General features: G+C 40.1%; 1 protein-coding gene across 1 annotated transcript; it reads right to left on the reverse strand.

Annotated features, from left to right (window-relative positions):
* Window positions 1–2,167: 2,167 nt before the first annotated feature.
* On the reverse strand, window positions 2,168–14,976 carry LOC133548695 (forkhead box protein P2-like). The gene is made up of 14 exons (XM_061893668.1): window positions 14,935–14,976; window positions 12,234–12,317; window positions 12,094–12,169; window positions 11,202–11,340; window positions 11,021–11,122; window positions 8,484–8,571; window positions 8,284–8,415; window positions 6,319–6,460; window positions 6,163–6,233; window positions 5,979–6,080; window positions 3,052–3,173; window positions 2,910–2,942; window positions 2,762–2,824; window positions 2,168–2,687 (listed from the first exon to the last, which is right to left on the reverse strand). Exons 1-13 carry the CDS (start codon window positions 14,974–14,976, stop codon window positions 2,806–2,808), a joined length of 1,152 nt encoding a protein of 383 aa, XP_061749652.1. The 3' UTR covers window positions 2,168–2,687; window positions 2,762–2,805.
* Between the last annotated feature and the right edge of the window lie 365 nt (window positions 14,977–15,341).

Raw genomic sequence — 15,341 nt, forward strand, 5'->3', positions numbered from 1 at the left:
TGTCTTCCCAGTCTCGTACAGTAAACACACAAATGGCGGCAGGGTGTCACGGTACAATGTGCTGACAGCCAATCAAAGGCGGCCGACGCCAAAGCTAACAGTCAATTACTGACATTAGTCTAAATACTGAAGCTTTTATTCTTTCTTTTTTTTTTACCATTTGATTGTTAACTTTGGTGTTTTTTCCTTATTTCAACGTGTTATGGCAGGATGGGGCCGCGGCGCGCTGACGTTGATGTTGCTTTAGCGTTGTTGGCATGACGATGAAGTGAGTGGCGAATCAAGCTTCAATAGACATCATATTCCATAAAAATATTTATTTGGGGCATAAACTTGTCATAAAATATAACAGCAACTCAGCCACAAAGTGGTAGGCCATGTAAACTGACAGAGAGGGGTCAGCAGATGCTAAAGGCCATGGTGCAAAGAGGTCGCCGATTTTGTGCACGGTCAGTTGCTACAGAGCTCCAAACTTCATGTGACCTTCCAATTAGCCCACATACAGTACGCAGAGAGCTTCCTGGAATGGGTTTCCATGGCCGAGCAACTGAATCTAAGCCATACATCACCAAGTCAAATGCAAAACCTTTGATGCAGTGGTGTAAAGCATGTCGCCACTAGACTCTAGAGCAGTAGAGACGCCTTCTCTGGACTGATGAATCACTCTTTTCCATCTGGCAATCTGATGGACGAGTCTGGGTTTGGAGGTTGCCAGAAGAACGATACATTTCGGACTGCATCTTGCCAAGTATGAATTTTGGTGGTTGGTGAATTATTGTGTGGGGTTGGTTTTTCAGGAGTTGGGTTTGGCCCTTTAGTTCCAGTGAAAGGAATGTTGAATGCTCTAGATTAACAAAACATTTAGGACAATTCCATGCTCCCAACCGTGTGGGAACAGTTTGGCCCCTTCCTCTTCCAACATCAATGTGCACCAGTGCACAAAGCAAGATCCATAAAGACATGGATGACAGAGTCTGATGTGGATTAACTTGACAGGCCTGCACAGAGTCCTGACCTCAATCCAATAGAACACCTTTGGGATGAATTAGAACGGAGACTGAGAGTCAGGACTTCTTGACCAACATCAGTGTGTGACCTCACCAATGCGCTTTTGGAAGAATGGTCAAAAATTCTTATTAACACACTCCGCAACCTTGTGGACAGCCTTCACAGAAGAGTTGAAGTTGTAATAGCTCCAAAAGGGGGACCCTTTTGCACTTCTCATTGGGAAGTGCAAAAGGGGACGGCGTGGCGTAGTTGGGAGAGTGACTGCGCCGGCAACCTGAGGGTTCCTGGTTCAATCCCCACCTTTTACCATCCTAGACACGTCCGTTGTGTCCTTGACCAAGACACTTCACCCTTGCTCTTGAAACGTAAGTCCTGGTGAGCGCCTTGCATGGCAGCTCCCACCATCAGTGTGTGAATGTGTGTGTGTGAATGGGTGAATGTGGAAATAGTGTCAAAGGGCTTTAAGTTCCTTAAAAAGGTGGAATAGCGCTTTACAAGTACAACCCATTTACTTCAAGTTCAGATGTAAGTCAGGGCAGGTGGCCAAATAGTTGGCGACTTGTCCAGGGTGTGCTCCGCCTTCCGCCCGATTGTAGCTGAGATAGTCACCAGCGCCCCCCGCGACCCCAAAGGGAATAAGCGGTAGGAAATGGATGGATGGATGGTGTATGTATATATATATATATATATATATATATATATATATATATATATATATATATATATATATATACACACACACACATATCTGTGTTGGCCGCGCGATGAGGTCGCGACTTGTCCAGGGTGTACACCGCCTTCCGCCCGATTGTAGCTGAGATAGGCACCAGCAAACCCAAAGGGAATAAGCGGTAGAAAATGGATGGATGGATGGATGGATAATTTAGTTTTAGATTTTTTTTAATCGAAAAATTCGTTGCGGTTTACGCTTACGGTCAGGAATCAATTTTTTTTTACGTGTGTGTGTGTGTGTGTGTGTATATATATATATATACATATATGTGTTTGTATACGTGTATATATATGTGTGTGTGTGTGTGTGTGTGTATATATGTGTATATATATATACGTATACATGTGTATATTTATATACTGTATATGTTATGATTTAATAGTGACGTTTTTAACAACACGAAGAAAGTTACAACAGTTTCTGGAAGAAGTCAGTTTATTAGAGGCACGCATTCAAAAAGCTGAGATTTTTAATTGGTAATCAGATTTCAATGTTCATCACAGTTTGTACTACAATTAAAGTATACACAAATACTCAAATAGATTTAAAACAAATCATGATAGCATAGTAGATTGCACAGTAGTTATGGACACACTTTTTTATAAGTAGCATCACCTGATTGTATTTGTTATGCAGAATTCCTTTTTCTTTTTATATATATTTAGTTAGGTCCCTAAAACCACCAAAAAGTGAGATGAAAATTGACAAATGTGAAAAAAATATGTTTATAAAATGCCCAGTTTTCTTTAAAACGTAAATAAAATTGTACGCCAACTACAACTCTTCATTTTCAACAAATATCTCTACTTGTATCATATTTTATGCCACAATATGAATATTTAATGACATTATTTGAGTCTGAATTAGTCCTTCTGGTCGCCATTTTGGATCATGCTCAGCTGTAGACCGCCATTATTTACTGTTCGGTCGCATTTCCGAAGCGTACCTGCCAGACGGTGCAGACAAATGTAATTTCATTTATTTATTAGAGGTCTTAAATTCTGATGCTGAAATACTCACTGCTTAACTCGTGTGCGTTTGTCGTTTCCAGAATCTAGACAATGTCATGTAAGTAAACGCCATCTGCAAGACACAAAAGTGGTCGAATTTGAAACATTCCACAGTCATCTTTCCTCTCACCTGTCAGCTAGTGTTTAAAAAAACTGACCCAAAATGGCCGCTGTTCATCAAAGGAGGACTCCTGGATGACAACAAATTAACATAATAACCACCTTTCTCCTCTGCTTCCTCAGTCAATTTGTTGTCGTACACAACTATACATCCAAATATCACATTTACTCCTTACTGACCCCGTCATCTTCTGGGACCTCCTGCGCTGGTACTCCACCTCGTCCACCGTCCACACTGCGCCCTTGGCGGTCTCCAGTCTCACGAAGCAGCGGTGCAAGCTCAAGTTGTGGCGCACCGCGTTCTGAAGCACAGTGACCAGAGAAAAACCAAATAATAATTCAAATAAAGTGCATGCCAAACAAAGAGGTAGCGCTATACATACATGTGAGACCATTTCACAGGAGGTTTCAGCAATTATAAATGTAAAAAACACCTAAAATTATACAAAATAATATAAATAAATTTAAATAGAAATGTTTTTAGGATAATACATGCAATAGAGTATTATAAAATATTAAAAATTTAATTTTATCAAATGTGTAGAAGATAATAAACATATAAAAAGGTTGATAATATAATGCATTGAAAGAATTGGGGAGGTATACCGAAATTACTACTTTCATAGGCACCCCACCGGATTTCATCAGTACACGTAAAATAAAACGGTGCCATATTTCCATATCTTCGTTGCACGTGATGTCACGCCTATGAAAGACTTAACACTGGTTCACGTAAACAATCACTCGATCAGCGCTCGCGGCGGACTCAGCCAAACCCCCTCTAAATTTGGCAGTTTTCAACACCAAAAAACGCTGAAACATAAAGTAAGGCTCTGTCTCGCCATATTTCTTTCCTCCTACAAAAACCTTCCACCCACAAGAAATTTGGCGTGACAGCCCCTCTAATGCTTGAAGGACCCCAATGAGGGTGGAAGGACCTTAAAGCAGCCCACACAGCTGCCTGTTTTAAAAGCATTATAATTGGCTGATTGTCATTGGTGAAAAATAACGGTGAGGAAAAAATATTAGCATTCCAGCATGCTAACATTTCAAGCTATATTTGTTTCGCTAATTTTTCAGTTGTAACCCTTAAGCGTCATATAACTTGGTATTGTCACGCCCTCATTGGGATCCTTCAGACATTAGAGGGGCTGTCACGCCAAATTTCTTCCGGGGGTAAGGTTTATGTAGGGGGGAAGAAATTTGGCGTGACAGCTCCAATCTTCCAAAAGTCGCTAGCTTCATGCTAATTTACATAGGATTTGCCATAGACATGCTAGTAATAGCATTAGCAATTTTACATGGCGATTTCAACACCTCCAAATTTGGTCATGAAAACTACAACTGAAATGAATGTTACGATCAAACAGCTATTGTGCAATAAGCACAATACCTACAGTATAAACACATAGGGCGCAACATAACACATTGCGCTTCCTGGAAAAAGCTACTTTCTAGTTAGACAACATAACATAGATAGCATCTAATGTCTTGGAAGTGCAACTGCATTGCAAATGAGACTCAAATGTCCTACACAGCACAGTTATCATAATCAGCTCATTTATAAATGTTACATTTTTAAATTATATTCTATTATTGAACAATTAACATTTAACACAAAAGAACTGGGAATTGGTACCGTTGGGTACCGGGAATTGGAGCTTTTTTTTGCTAAAATGTGGTAAGGGGTGACAGTTACCCAAAAATGCTTCAACAGCACAAATTCGGGACTCATCAGGAGTCCAGAAAATGCCTATTTTTCCAAAACTTTTGTTCGCGCAAAACTGTCCCTCTTAAACGGCACAATACTGATCCAGTAGCTGTGGGACACATCCCAAAATCTTATCGAGAGACCTAACAAAACCTGAAAATGGCAGAAAATGTATATTTTTTCCAAACTATTTTTTGCTAAAATGTCGTAAGGCCTTACCCAAAATTTTAAAAAACGTTCTTGCCTCAACAGCACAATACTGGTCCTGTAGTTGTTTGATGTCTCAAAACCTCTTTAGGAGTCCCGACAAAAGCCAAAAATGGCAAAAAAAACAAAAAAAATTTCCAAAACTTTTTTGGGCTAAAATGTCGGGAGGACCCTTACTCAAAAAATTGTAGAAACTATTTTTCATAAACGGAACAATACTGGTCCTGTAGTTGTAGAATACGTCCACAAACCTCATCGGGAGTCCCAAAAAAACCCAAAAATGGCAGAAAATGTATATTTTTTGCAAAACTTGTTTCCGCTTAGTTGTCGTAAGGGGGGACCTTTACCCCTAAAAATAAAAAAAAAACTCTCTTAGACGGAACAATACTTGTCCTGTAGTTGTGGGAGACGTCCCAAAACCTAATCAATACACGACAAAACCCCCGAAAATGACGGAACATTTTTACTTACCTAAAAATTAAAAAAGCACAATAGTGGTCATTTTAGTGTAGAACACATCTCAAAACGTCATCAGGAGTCCCGACAAAACCCGAAAATGGCAGAAAATGTATGTTTTTTCAAAAGTTTTTGTCGTAAGGGGGGACCCTTACCCCCCCACCAAAAAAAAAAAAATGTCTTGCTTCCACAGCACAATACTTGTCCTGTAGATGTGATAAGACGCCTCAAAACCTCTTGGAGACCCAACAAAACCCAAAAATGGCAGAAAGTTCATATATTCCATAACTTTTTTTCGCTAAAATGTCATAAGGGAGGACCCTACCCAATACATTTTAAAAACTGTTTTTCATACACGCCACAATACTAATCCTGCAGTTGTGGGAGACGTCCCAAAACCTCATCGGGAGTTCTGACAAAGACAGAAAAATTTTTTTTTTTTAAAAACTTTTTCCGCTTAGGAAAATAAATATTCCAAATTGTACTGGAATTTCAAGCCTCTGCAGTGGAAATTAGTCATTTTTTATAACAGGCCAAAATTTGTAATGCTAACGTGATATTTAAAGCAAAAAAATATATACAAAAATGTCCACTGCAGTAAACACTTGATCTCAGGAGGATGAGTCCCAATTTTGATATTTAGTTTGATATAAAAGTAGGAGAAACACGTTTTCATGGCACGAATCAGGTGCAATACATCTGTCTTCAAACATGCAGTAACATCTGGGGTCACCTTCCAGGTTGCGGCGTTGCGTCTGAAATAGGCAAAGGTCCGAGTGAACCAGTTGTAGATTTCATTGAGTGTGAGCTGCTTGTCTGGTGACGCCATGATGGCCTGGAAGAAAGAAAGATTATGCAGGGAATGGTCTGATCGCTCATAAAAGCCTGCAAACAAAAAAAGACGGGCTTGCGCCTACCTGTGTTATCATGTTTGCGTACGTATAAGGTGGTCTGATATCAGCGTCCTTGTTGAGCGCCTGTTCATTTTCTGAAACGAGAGCGGGAAAGAAAAAGGTGGAATTGGCCGCTTTTTGCTGAAATTGTTTTTTTTTTTGTTTTAGCTATGTGTAGACCTGCAGAGTAGAAGGACGGGTGATGACGGCGTCTCACGGCCTCAACACGCGAAATGGGGCAGGAGTCCTTCTGCGACGGGGAGTTGATGTTGGCAAGAGGCAGGGGGGACACACGGGTGTCATGTGACGGACTCGGTGAGGGCTATGTGGACAAAAGAACGTATGAGGATGCGAGACGAAGCGATTGGATTCGCCATGGAGGGAGGCGATTGTAACGCCAATCAGTCTGAGTTAAACAGTGAAATTGTTTGCTGAGTGAAGATGAAGAGCTGACTAGGTTTCACGGTCCCAACACAGGAGACGAAACCCATCAACAAACGACAAAACGTGTAGGAAATGTGGACAACTAAAACACGTGTTGGGCCCCAAAAGCCCTTAAAATCAATATGTCAGTTCAGTGTTTCAAAAGGACTGCAATGGATTTGTGGCAGCCGTGCGGTTTGCCTATAAGACCCAAAAGCGACTTACAATGTGTTGCTTTTTTGAAAAAGCAACACATGCTAGGAGCGGCATGTAGATATGGCGACATATAGCACAGGGATGCAACCATTACCGTTATGATTGTAAACTTCTGACGGTAAGTATTACCGTTTCAAATTCGAATTATTGTAAAACCTTCACTCAGACTCACGGTGATACTGTGCATTTCCTTGAAAAGCAGCTAGTGCACTAAACACTAGCTATGGTAAACGCTAACATGACTACATTGACATCATTTTACACTACAAACAGCACACGTTTTGCCTTTGATATTGGTAAACACTAACATGATACAGGTATAAGAACTCACCCACAGGGAAATTGCATTAATTTCAATAGTCGGACTATTTTGATGCTCCTATTGTGTTGCCATCTAGTGGACAACATTTGTATTGGGTCTTTGACCTTCAATGAAGCAACGAATAGAAATGTTTACTAATATGACCCAATGCAAACAACCTTTCCTAGTCATGGTGCAAAAAAACTTAGACTCAACCTGCTCTCTGAACTTTCTGGACATTATAAAAAACGTTTTTGCACCATAGAAAATTCAATATTACACCCATTTAAATGCATTACAAAGCATGATGGGAAAAATGCAAAACATTCTCTCCACAATTATCCATGTTTTACGGACTTTAGCTGCTTTTGATATTTCTTATTGATTTCAACACTTTCAGGAGGTCGTCACACTTTCACAAACTCTTACTATCCAAATATATTCATTATTATTATATATCCAATATATTAATATATGTACACACACACACTATATATATATATATATATATATATATATATATGTATGTGTATGTATATATATATATATATATATGTATATATATATATATATATATATATATATGTATATGTATGTGTATGTATATATATATATATACATACACAGTATGTGTATACATACACTTATATATATATATATATATATATATATATATATATATATATAAGTGTATGTACACACATACTGTATACATGTATATATACGTATAGTTTATAGTTACTTTACATGCAGTCAGCACCCAATGTGTCCCCCAAGTCACCCCTGACATACTTATTGTATATCTTAGGTCATTTGAGTTATAATATATTTTTTAATTACTATAATGAGCCCGCGTGCCACCAGTGGTCCCTGTGCCACAGTTTGAGAATGAATAAACTGCGCCTCCTCCAGTCAAATTATGCAAATGTACCATCTAACTTTTTGCAATAATACAAGAACAGATGTAAAAAAAAAACCTCCCAGAAAAAAAAAAAAAGTTACAAAAAAAAACTAAATATCGTAACAAATTTCCATCAATTTGCATTTTTTGCTTTTAGGTCTCTAAAATTCTGAGAAGTGGTTGCAAATTGGGCCTAATGAATGGAACTACAGGAGCCATAGCTAAGCTATTGCAGTATTTTTGTGTCAAATATACTGAAGCACCGAATGAAAGCATGTGTTGTTTTACACGCAGGTACGCGTACCTGACTACAGAGCGGGTCAGCTGACGGATCACATGGTGTCGGAGGCGGTCCTGCCGGAGCCGAGTGGGGATCCGCAGCAGGAAGTAGCAGGTGAGCCGTCATCGCTTGCAGGCGCTCTCGTTCTTTGCGAAGCTGAAGGAACAGGAGGACAGGTAAGGCAGGTGTGCCTAATGAAGCGGTTGCAAGGTGGCCACGCCCACCTGAATCTCCAGCTGATGAACCACTTGCATCTGGACTCTGCACTGAGCCGTGCTTCTGTCGTCTAGTGTGTGCTCGCAGCGCATGTGCCTGCAAACGTGCACGTTAAGGAAACACAAGGCCTGTCTCAAAGGGGCCACTCTGCAACTGTTCTTTATGGCAGTGGTTCTCAACCTTTTTTCAGTGATGTACCCCCTGTGAATATTTTTTTAATTCAAGTACCCCCTAATCAGAGCAAAGAATTTTTGGTTGAAAAAAAGAGATAGAGAAATAAAATACAGCACTATGTCATCAGTTTCTGATTTATAAAATTGTATAACAAAATATTGCTCATTTGTGGTCTTTCTTGAACTAAAAAAAAGATATAAAAATAACTAAAAACTTGTTGAAAAATAAACAAGTGATTTAATTATAAATAAAGATTTCTACACATAAAAGTAATCATCAACTTAAAGTGCCCTCTTTGGGGATTGTAATAGAGATCCATCTGGATTCATGAACTTAATTCTAAACATGTCTTCACAATAAAATAAATCTTTAACATCAATATTTATGGAACATGTCCACAAAAAATCTAGCTGTCAACACTGAATATTGCATTGATGCATTTTTTTTCACAGTTTATGAATTTACATTCATATTTTGTGGAAGTAATATTCAAAAAATATATTTATAAAGGATTTTAGAATTGTTGCTATTTTTAGAATATTTTTTAAAACTCTCACGTACCCCTTGGCATACCTTCAAGTACACCCAGGGGTACACGTACCCCCATTTGAGAACCACCGCTTTATGGTATAATGCTGGAAATGTGGAAAGTGCTTACTGGGAATATGCTGTTTTGTGTCCGTGCCTGTGGCTTTAATGCTAATGAGCTGTTAGTCTACGCCTATGTCTCTTAGAAGCACCATTATGTACTTTTATTTGACATATACACGACTTTATCAGTGGAACTTTGATTTACAAACACCTTTATTTGCAAACTTTTACGTTTACAAACTTTTTGAACGCACCAAAACAGCCTTTGTATACGAAAACTTCATTCACTCGTCCTCCATTCTCCCTCTCTCTCTGCTCCTTTCTCTCCTCTAAGTGGATTTTACTTTTTAAAATGTTTGTTATTGTAGCAATATGGTCCTTAACGTGAAAGATTTTTGTGATTTCTGATCGTATGTGAGTGCACCAAAGGGACTTCTGTGTGTTGTCATACAGCACAGCTTGTCGTTCGAAGTGTACAAGCCTTTGTTAAAATAGGTACGTTTGTCAGGGCTGGAGACTATTATTCGTATTTAGTAGGGCTGTAAATCTTTGGGCACCACACGATTCGATTCGATTCTTGGGGTAACGATTCTATTTAGAATCGTTCTCGATTCAAAACGGTTCTCGATTTAAAAATCAATACTTTTTTTAAATAACATTGGGTGCCAGTTCTATGATAAACTGCATTCCTCCGTAAAATACATGAACAGCTTTAAAGGCCTACTGAAACCCACCACTACCGACCACGCAGTCTGATAGTTTATATATCAATGATGAAATATTAACATTGCAACACATGCCAATAAAGCCGGGTTCGTTTACTAAATCGCAATTTAAATTTCGCGCAAAGAATCCTGTTGAAAACGTCGCAGTATGATGACGCGTGTCGTCACGGATTGTAGCGGACATTTTGATCCAGCACCGATCACAGCTATAAGTGGTCTGCTTTAATCGCATAATTACACAGTATTCTGGACATCTGTGTTGCTGAATCTTTTGCAATTTGTTCAATTAATAATGGAGACGTCAAAGAAGAAAGATGTAGGTGGGAAGCGGTGAATTGGGGCCGCCTTTAGCAACAAAAACACAGCCGGTGTTTCCTTGTTTACATTCAGCTCTTACCGTAGACATGAGCGGAGAGTTTGCATCGTTCCTCTCACAGCTGTGGACTCTTTTGCCTCCTCCCACCGACCGTCGGATGCTTACTCCGTGGAGGGGAGGAAAAAAAATAATCTCAGCCCGGCTGCCTTGCCTCGTCGAGAAACGTGGCTTCCCTCGGAGACACTAGCGGTCACAACACCCGTGGCCACACCCCTCCGACTTTCAGGTACGACTATATAATCTCACTAAAACACTAGTAACACAATAAGCAGATAAGGTATTTTCCAGAATTATCCTAGTAAATGTGTCTAATAACATCTGAATCGCTCCCACTGCCCTCGTCTTTTTTCTTTTCTTTTTTTTTTCTAGTCCTTCACTGTCACTTTCCTCATCCACGAATCTTTCATCCTCGCTCAAATTAATGGGGAAATCGTTGCTTTCTCGGTCCGAATCGCTCTCGCTGCTGGTGGCCATGATTGTAAACAATGTGAGGAGCTCTACAACCCGTGACGTCACGCGCACATCGTCTGTTAGCCGACCAATGGGTAATTGGCAGTGAGTCAGGATTTATTTTAAGAAGTGTAGCGAAGACTAATTTTTTTTTTTTCTTTGAAAAAAACAAAAAACAATGGACTTATCCGGCTAGGTATGGGTCATGAAGGCAGCATCATGCACCTACTTTACAAACTGTCGGTGGTTATGGCAGACGGACTCGCATCCCGGCCAGTTGCACACGCCGTGACCGTAGAGGACGCCTGTGGCGGTTAAGTCAGTTGGAGTGCTGGTTGAAGAAGAGGAGGCAAACCAGTGCAAACTCAATTGGCTTTGTTGTCTTTACATTTGCACAAAAGTTAAAACACCTGCAAGGGTGGGACGACGTGACGTCACTTTTCTCTCCCTGGCAGACCGTCTCGGTCTTCCCATCTCCGTCTTCGTCCTCTGCCCCTCCGCTGTCCATCTCCTTCCAAGCATGCTTGCAGTGCACGGAGCTGAAACCAGCTGACACAGACACTTTAACTTCAGTTAGCGCAGTGGTTCTTAACCTGGGTTCGATCGAACCCTAGGGGTTCGGTGAGTCGGCCTTAGGGGTTCGGCGAGGTCAAAACACACCCGACTCATCGTGTAAATACAAACTTCTCCCTTTCGGCATATTACGGATGCGGCAATAGCTGAATGATTTGCAGGTGCGTAATTTGTTGTGAGTTTATGCACTGTGTTGGTTTGGTTCTTTGAACAAGGTGATGTTCATACACGGTTTGTTTTGTACACCATGTGAAAAAAACATGGTAACACTTTAGTATGGGGAGCATAGTCACCATTAATTAGTTGCCTATTAACATGCAAATTAGTAACATATTGGCTCTTAAGTAGCCATTATTAAGTACTTTTTGATGCCTTATTCGGCATGGCCTTATATCTCTAACCCTGACCCTAACCCTAACCAAACAACTCTAAGTTAAGTCTTTATTACTTAGCATATGTTCCCCTAGTGTCCAAATAACTCTAAAATAAGTCTTTGTTAGTTAATATATGTTCCCCATACTAAAGTGTTACCAAAAATGTATAACTTTGTCTTGAATTTGAAAAGAAGGGTTCGGTGAATGCGCATATGAAATTGGTGGGGTTCGGTACCTCCAACAAGGTTAAGAACCACTGAGTTAGCATGAGCAGCAATGGCATGTAGCTTGACGCTATCAGATAACTTGAGATGATCATTGTAATATTAGAAAGCACTTCAATAAGGTTTGATACCTGCAGGGCTGCAAAGTGCCTGTTGCTGCGCCTGGACGTGGAGTAGCTGCTCCAAGGCTAAATGATGTGCGAGGAGCTGACGGACAGGAAACGCAAACTTGTTAAAACCAATGCAACAGTTTATGCTGCAATCCAAATACCTCTTTGCTTCTCTTGCCCGTCTGATGCTGGAGCAACTGCACGTGGATCTGCTCCTGTTTCTTGTACAACTCTTTCAGACGATGCTAAGGACAAAAAAACAAACGTTGTGCTGTTATGCAAAAATGACTTATTAATGATGTCCCAACTAGGGGTGTCCCGATTGCTGGGGAAAAATGTACATTCTAGTAATCTCTTGTCTGGTCATAGTAGATAAATAGATAGATAGTACTTTATTGATTCCTTCAGGAGAGTTCCTTCAGGAAAATTAAAAAGTAGCAGTCCTCATGTGATTTATGTTGTATTGCTTCTGTTTACTGCTTTGGTCTGTTCCGTGTCTCAAGGATACAGTCCAGCTCTTTTTAAGTTAAGTTAAACTTAAAAGGTTATAGTTAAGTTAAAATTAAAGTACCAATGGTTGTCAGACACACACTTGGTGTGGTGAAATGTGTCCGCTGCATTTGACCCATCCCCTAATTCACCCCTTGAGAGGTGAGGGGAGCAGTGAACAGCAGCGGTGGCTGCGCCGGGGAATCTTTTTTAATGATTTAAAGGCCTATTGAAATGAGATGTTCTTATTTAAACCGGGATAGCAGGTCCATTCTATGTGTCATACTTGATCATTTCCCGATATTGCCATATTTTTGCTGAAATGATTTAGTAGAGAACATCGACGATAAAGTTCGCAACTTTTGGGCGCTAATAAAAAAGCCCTGTGATGACTCTTCTTCGGCATGGTAATGCCGGCGTTGTTTTCCCAAGGATGCGTCGAAGCGATGAACACAACAAGGTAAGTTAAAGGGTATTTATTTAATAATAAAAGGCTATGAACAAAAACACTGGTGTAAAGAGAAAATGTAAACAAAGGACGCTAGCGTGAAAGCTAGGATAAAACACAAGGAAAACTAAAACTTGGTACGAGGACACAAAAGAGTTAACAAAAACATTCAGCATGAAAGCTGGAAAATAAAGTGGCTTAGCGTGAGAGCTAGCGAGAAAATACATACATAGAATGATGAGAGTCGTCACTGTTGCGCGTGGGCAAATTAGGATCCGAGAATGAGTAAACAGAAAAGGTGAGCTTAAATAGGAGGGTGAAAATTAGTAGCAGGTGTGCGGGGCGAGACTAACAGGTGGACTGATGTGTAACCATAGTGATGGACAAAAAACAGGAAATAAACGGGTCAGACTGAGAATGAAAAAACAAACGTGAAGATCTGAGCAACAGATCGCAACAAGCCCAGCCTTTACCGGAAGTAGCAGACGATCATGTCACCGGTGTGAGGGCTCCTCGCATCCTCACATTGTTTATAATGGGAGCCACCAGCAGTAAGAGTAACTCGGACCGAGAAAGCGACAATTTCCCCATTAATTTGAGCGAGGATGAAAGATTTGTGAATGAGGATATTGATAGTAAAGGACTAGAAAAAAATAAATAAATAAATAAAATAAAAAGCGACGGCTCCGGGCGGCGGCAGTGTAAGCGTTTCAGATGTAATTAAACACATTTACTAGGATAATTCTGGAAGATCCCAAATCTGCTTATTGTTTTAATAGTGTTTTAGTGAGATTATAAAGACATACCTCGAGGTTGGATGGCTGGGTGAACACGCAGTGTCTCAGAGAGAAGCCGAGGAGCCAAGCTCACTTCTGCCTTTTTTGACAGCTACTGCAGGAGGACGAATAATCCACTGATGTCTCCGGTAAGATATATATTGCAAATTTCCCATCCAAAAACATGCTGCTTGATGTAGAGAAACATGTTCGCTTGACCACTCTATGTTAAAGCTTCACAACAAACAAAGAAACACCGGCTGTGTCTCGGTGCTAAAGACAGCTGCAATACACTGCTTTCCACCAACAGCATTGTTCTTTATAGTCTCCATTATTAATTGAACGAATTGCAAAAGATTCAGCAACACAGATGTCCAAATTACTGTGTAATTTAGCGAGGAAAAGAGACGACTTTTAGCCGTAAGTGGTGCTGAGCTAGTATGTCCCCTCCAACTCGAAACGTCACAAACACACGTCATCATTCCGCGACGTTTTCAACAAGAAACTCTGGGGGGAATTTAAAATTGTAATTTAGTAAACTAAACTGGCCGTATTGGCATGTGTTGCAATGTTGAGATTTCATCATTGATATATAAACTATCAGACTGCCTGGTCGGTAGTAGTGGGTTTCAGTAGGCCTTTAACCCCCAATTACAACTCTTGATTCTGAGTGCCAAGCAGGGAGGTAACGGGTCCTATTTTTATAGTCTTTGGTATGACTCGGCCGGGGTTTGAACTTACAACCTACTGATTTCAGGCCAGACACGATAACCACCTGAAAAACACTTCCTTGATTATTAAATAATGCGGACACGTTTGTTACTGAATACTTTCTAATACGTTACTGCGTTGGGGACTTTGTATGTAATATGCAACTATAATTATGTGATGCATGTTTACAGCTACAAATATGGTGTCCAGCTTGTGTGCTATTGTGTGATTAGCTGTTGTGTAGCTGCTAGCTCCTGGTAACCTTTAGCCTGCCATGTTCACCTTTACATGTTGAATGACTACTTGTAAGGGAGATTATTTCGAACATTGTAGATGCAAGCCGATATAAACAGATACTTGCATTTTTACTGATATCAGTCCTAACAGTAACTTGTGTCCCTTGAGCAACACTGGCCAAAAATTTATAATCCCCTTTACTTGTTGGCTGCGCTTCTGAGAGAAGCAGGTTTCGCTACACATCTTAAAACAAAACTGCCAACTATCAAGTCAGTATCAAAAACGGGAGCTGTAAGTTTGATCATGTTGCTTTTCTTTAGTAAATAGGCTAACTCAGCATAACTTTTTTTGTCAAAATGTTTGCCTAATGTCAGCATCGTAGCTCACATGGCTATGCTAGCGCCACTAACGTTTGTGTCCTCCTGTCCCACTCCTTGGTGGTAAGCGTAAACATGTTGGTTAAGTGCAGAGTTTCAGCGTACAGTATATGTAAAAAGTACACAATAACTCGGGATGTAACGACATTCATTTTTTTCATCACAGTTATCGTGACCAAAATGATTGTGTTTATCAGTATTATTGTGGTATCTTTTACTGTGCTCAAACAG

This window comes from Nerophis ophidion, linkage group LG03, assembly GCF_033978795.1.
Source record: "Nerophis ophidion isolate RoL-2023_Sa linkage group LG03, RoL_Noph_v1.0, whole genome shotgun sequence".
Lineage (NCBI taxonomy): Eukaryota > Metazoa > Chordata > Actinopteri > Syngnathiformes > Syngnathidae > Nerophis > Nerophis ophidion.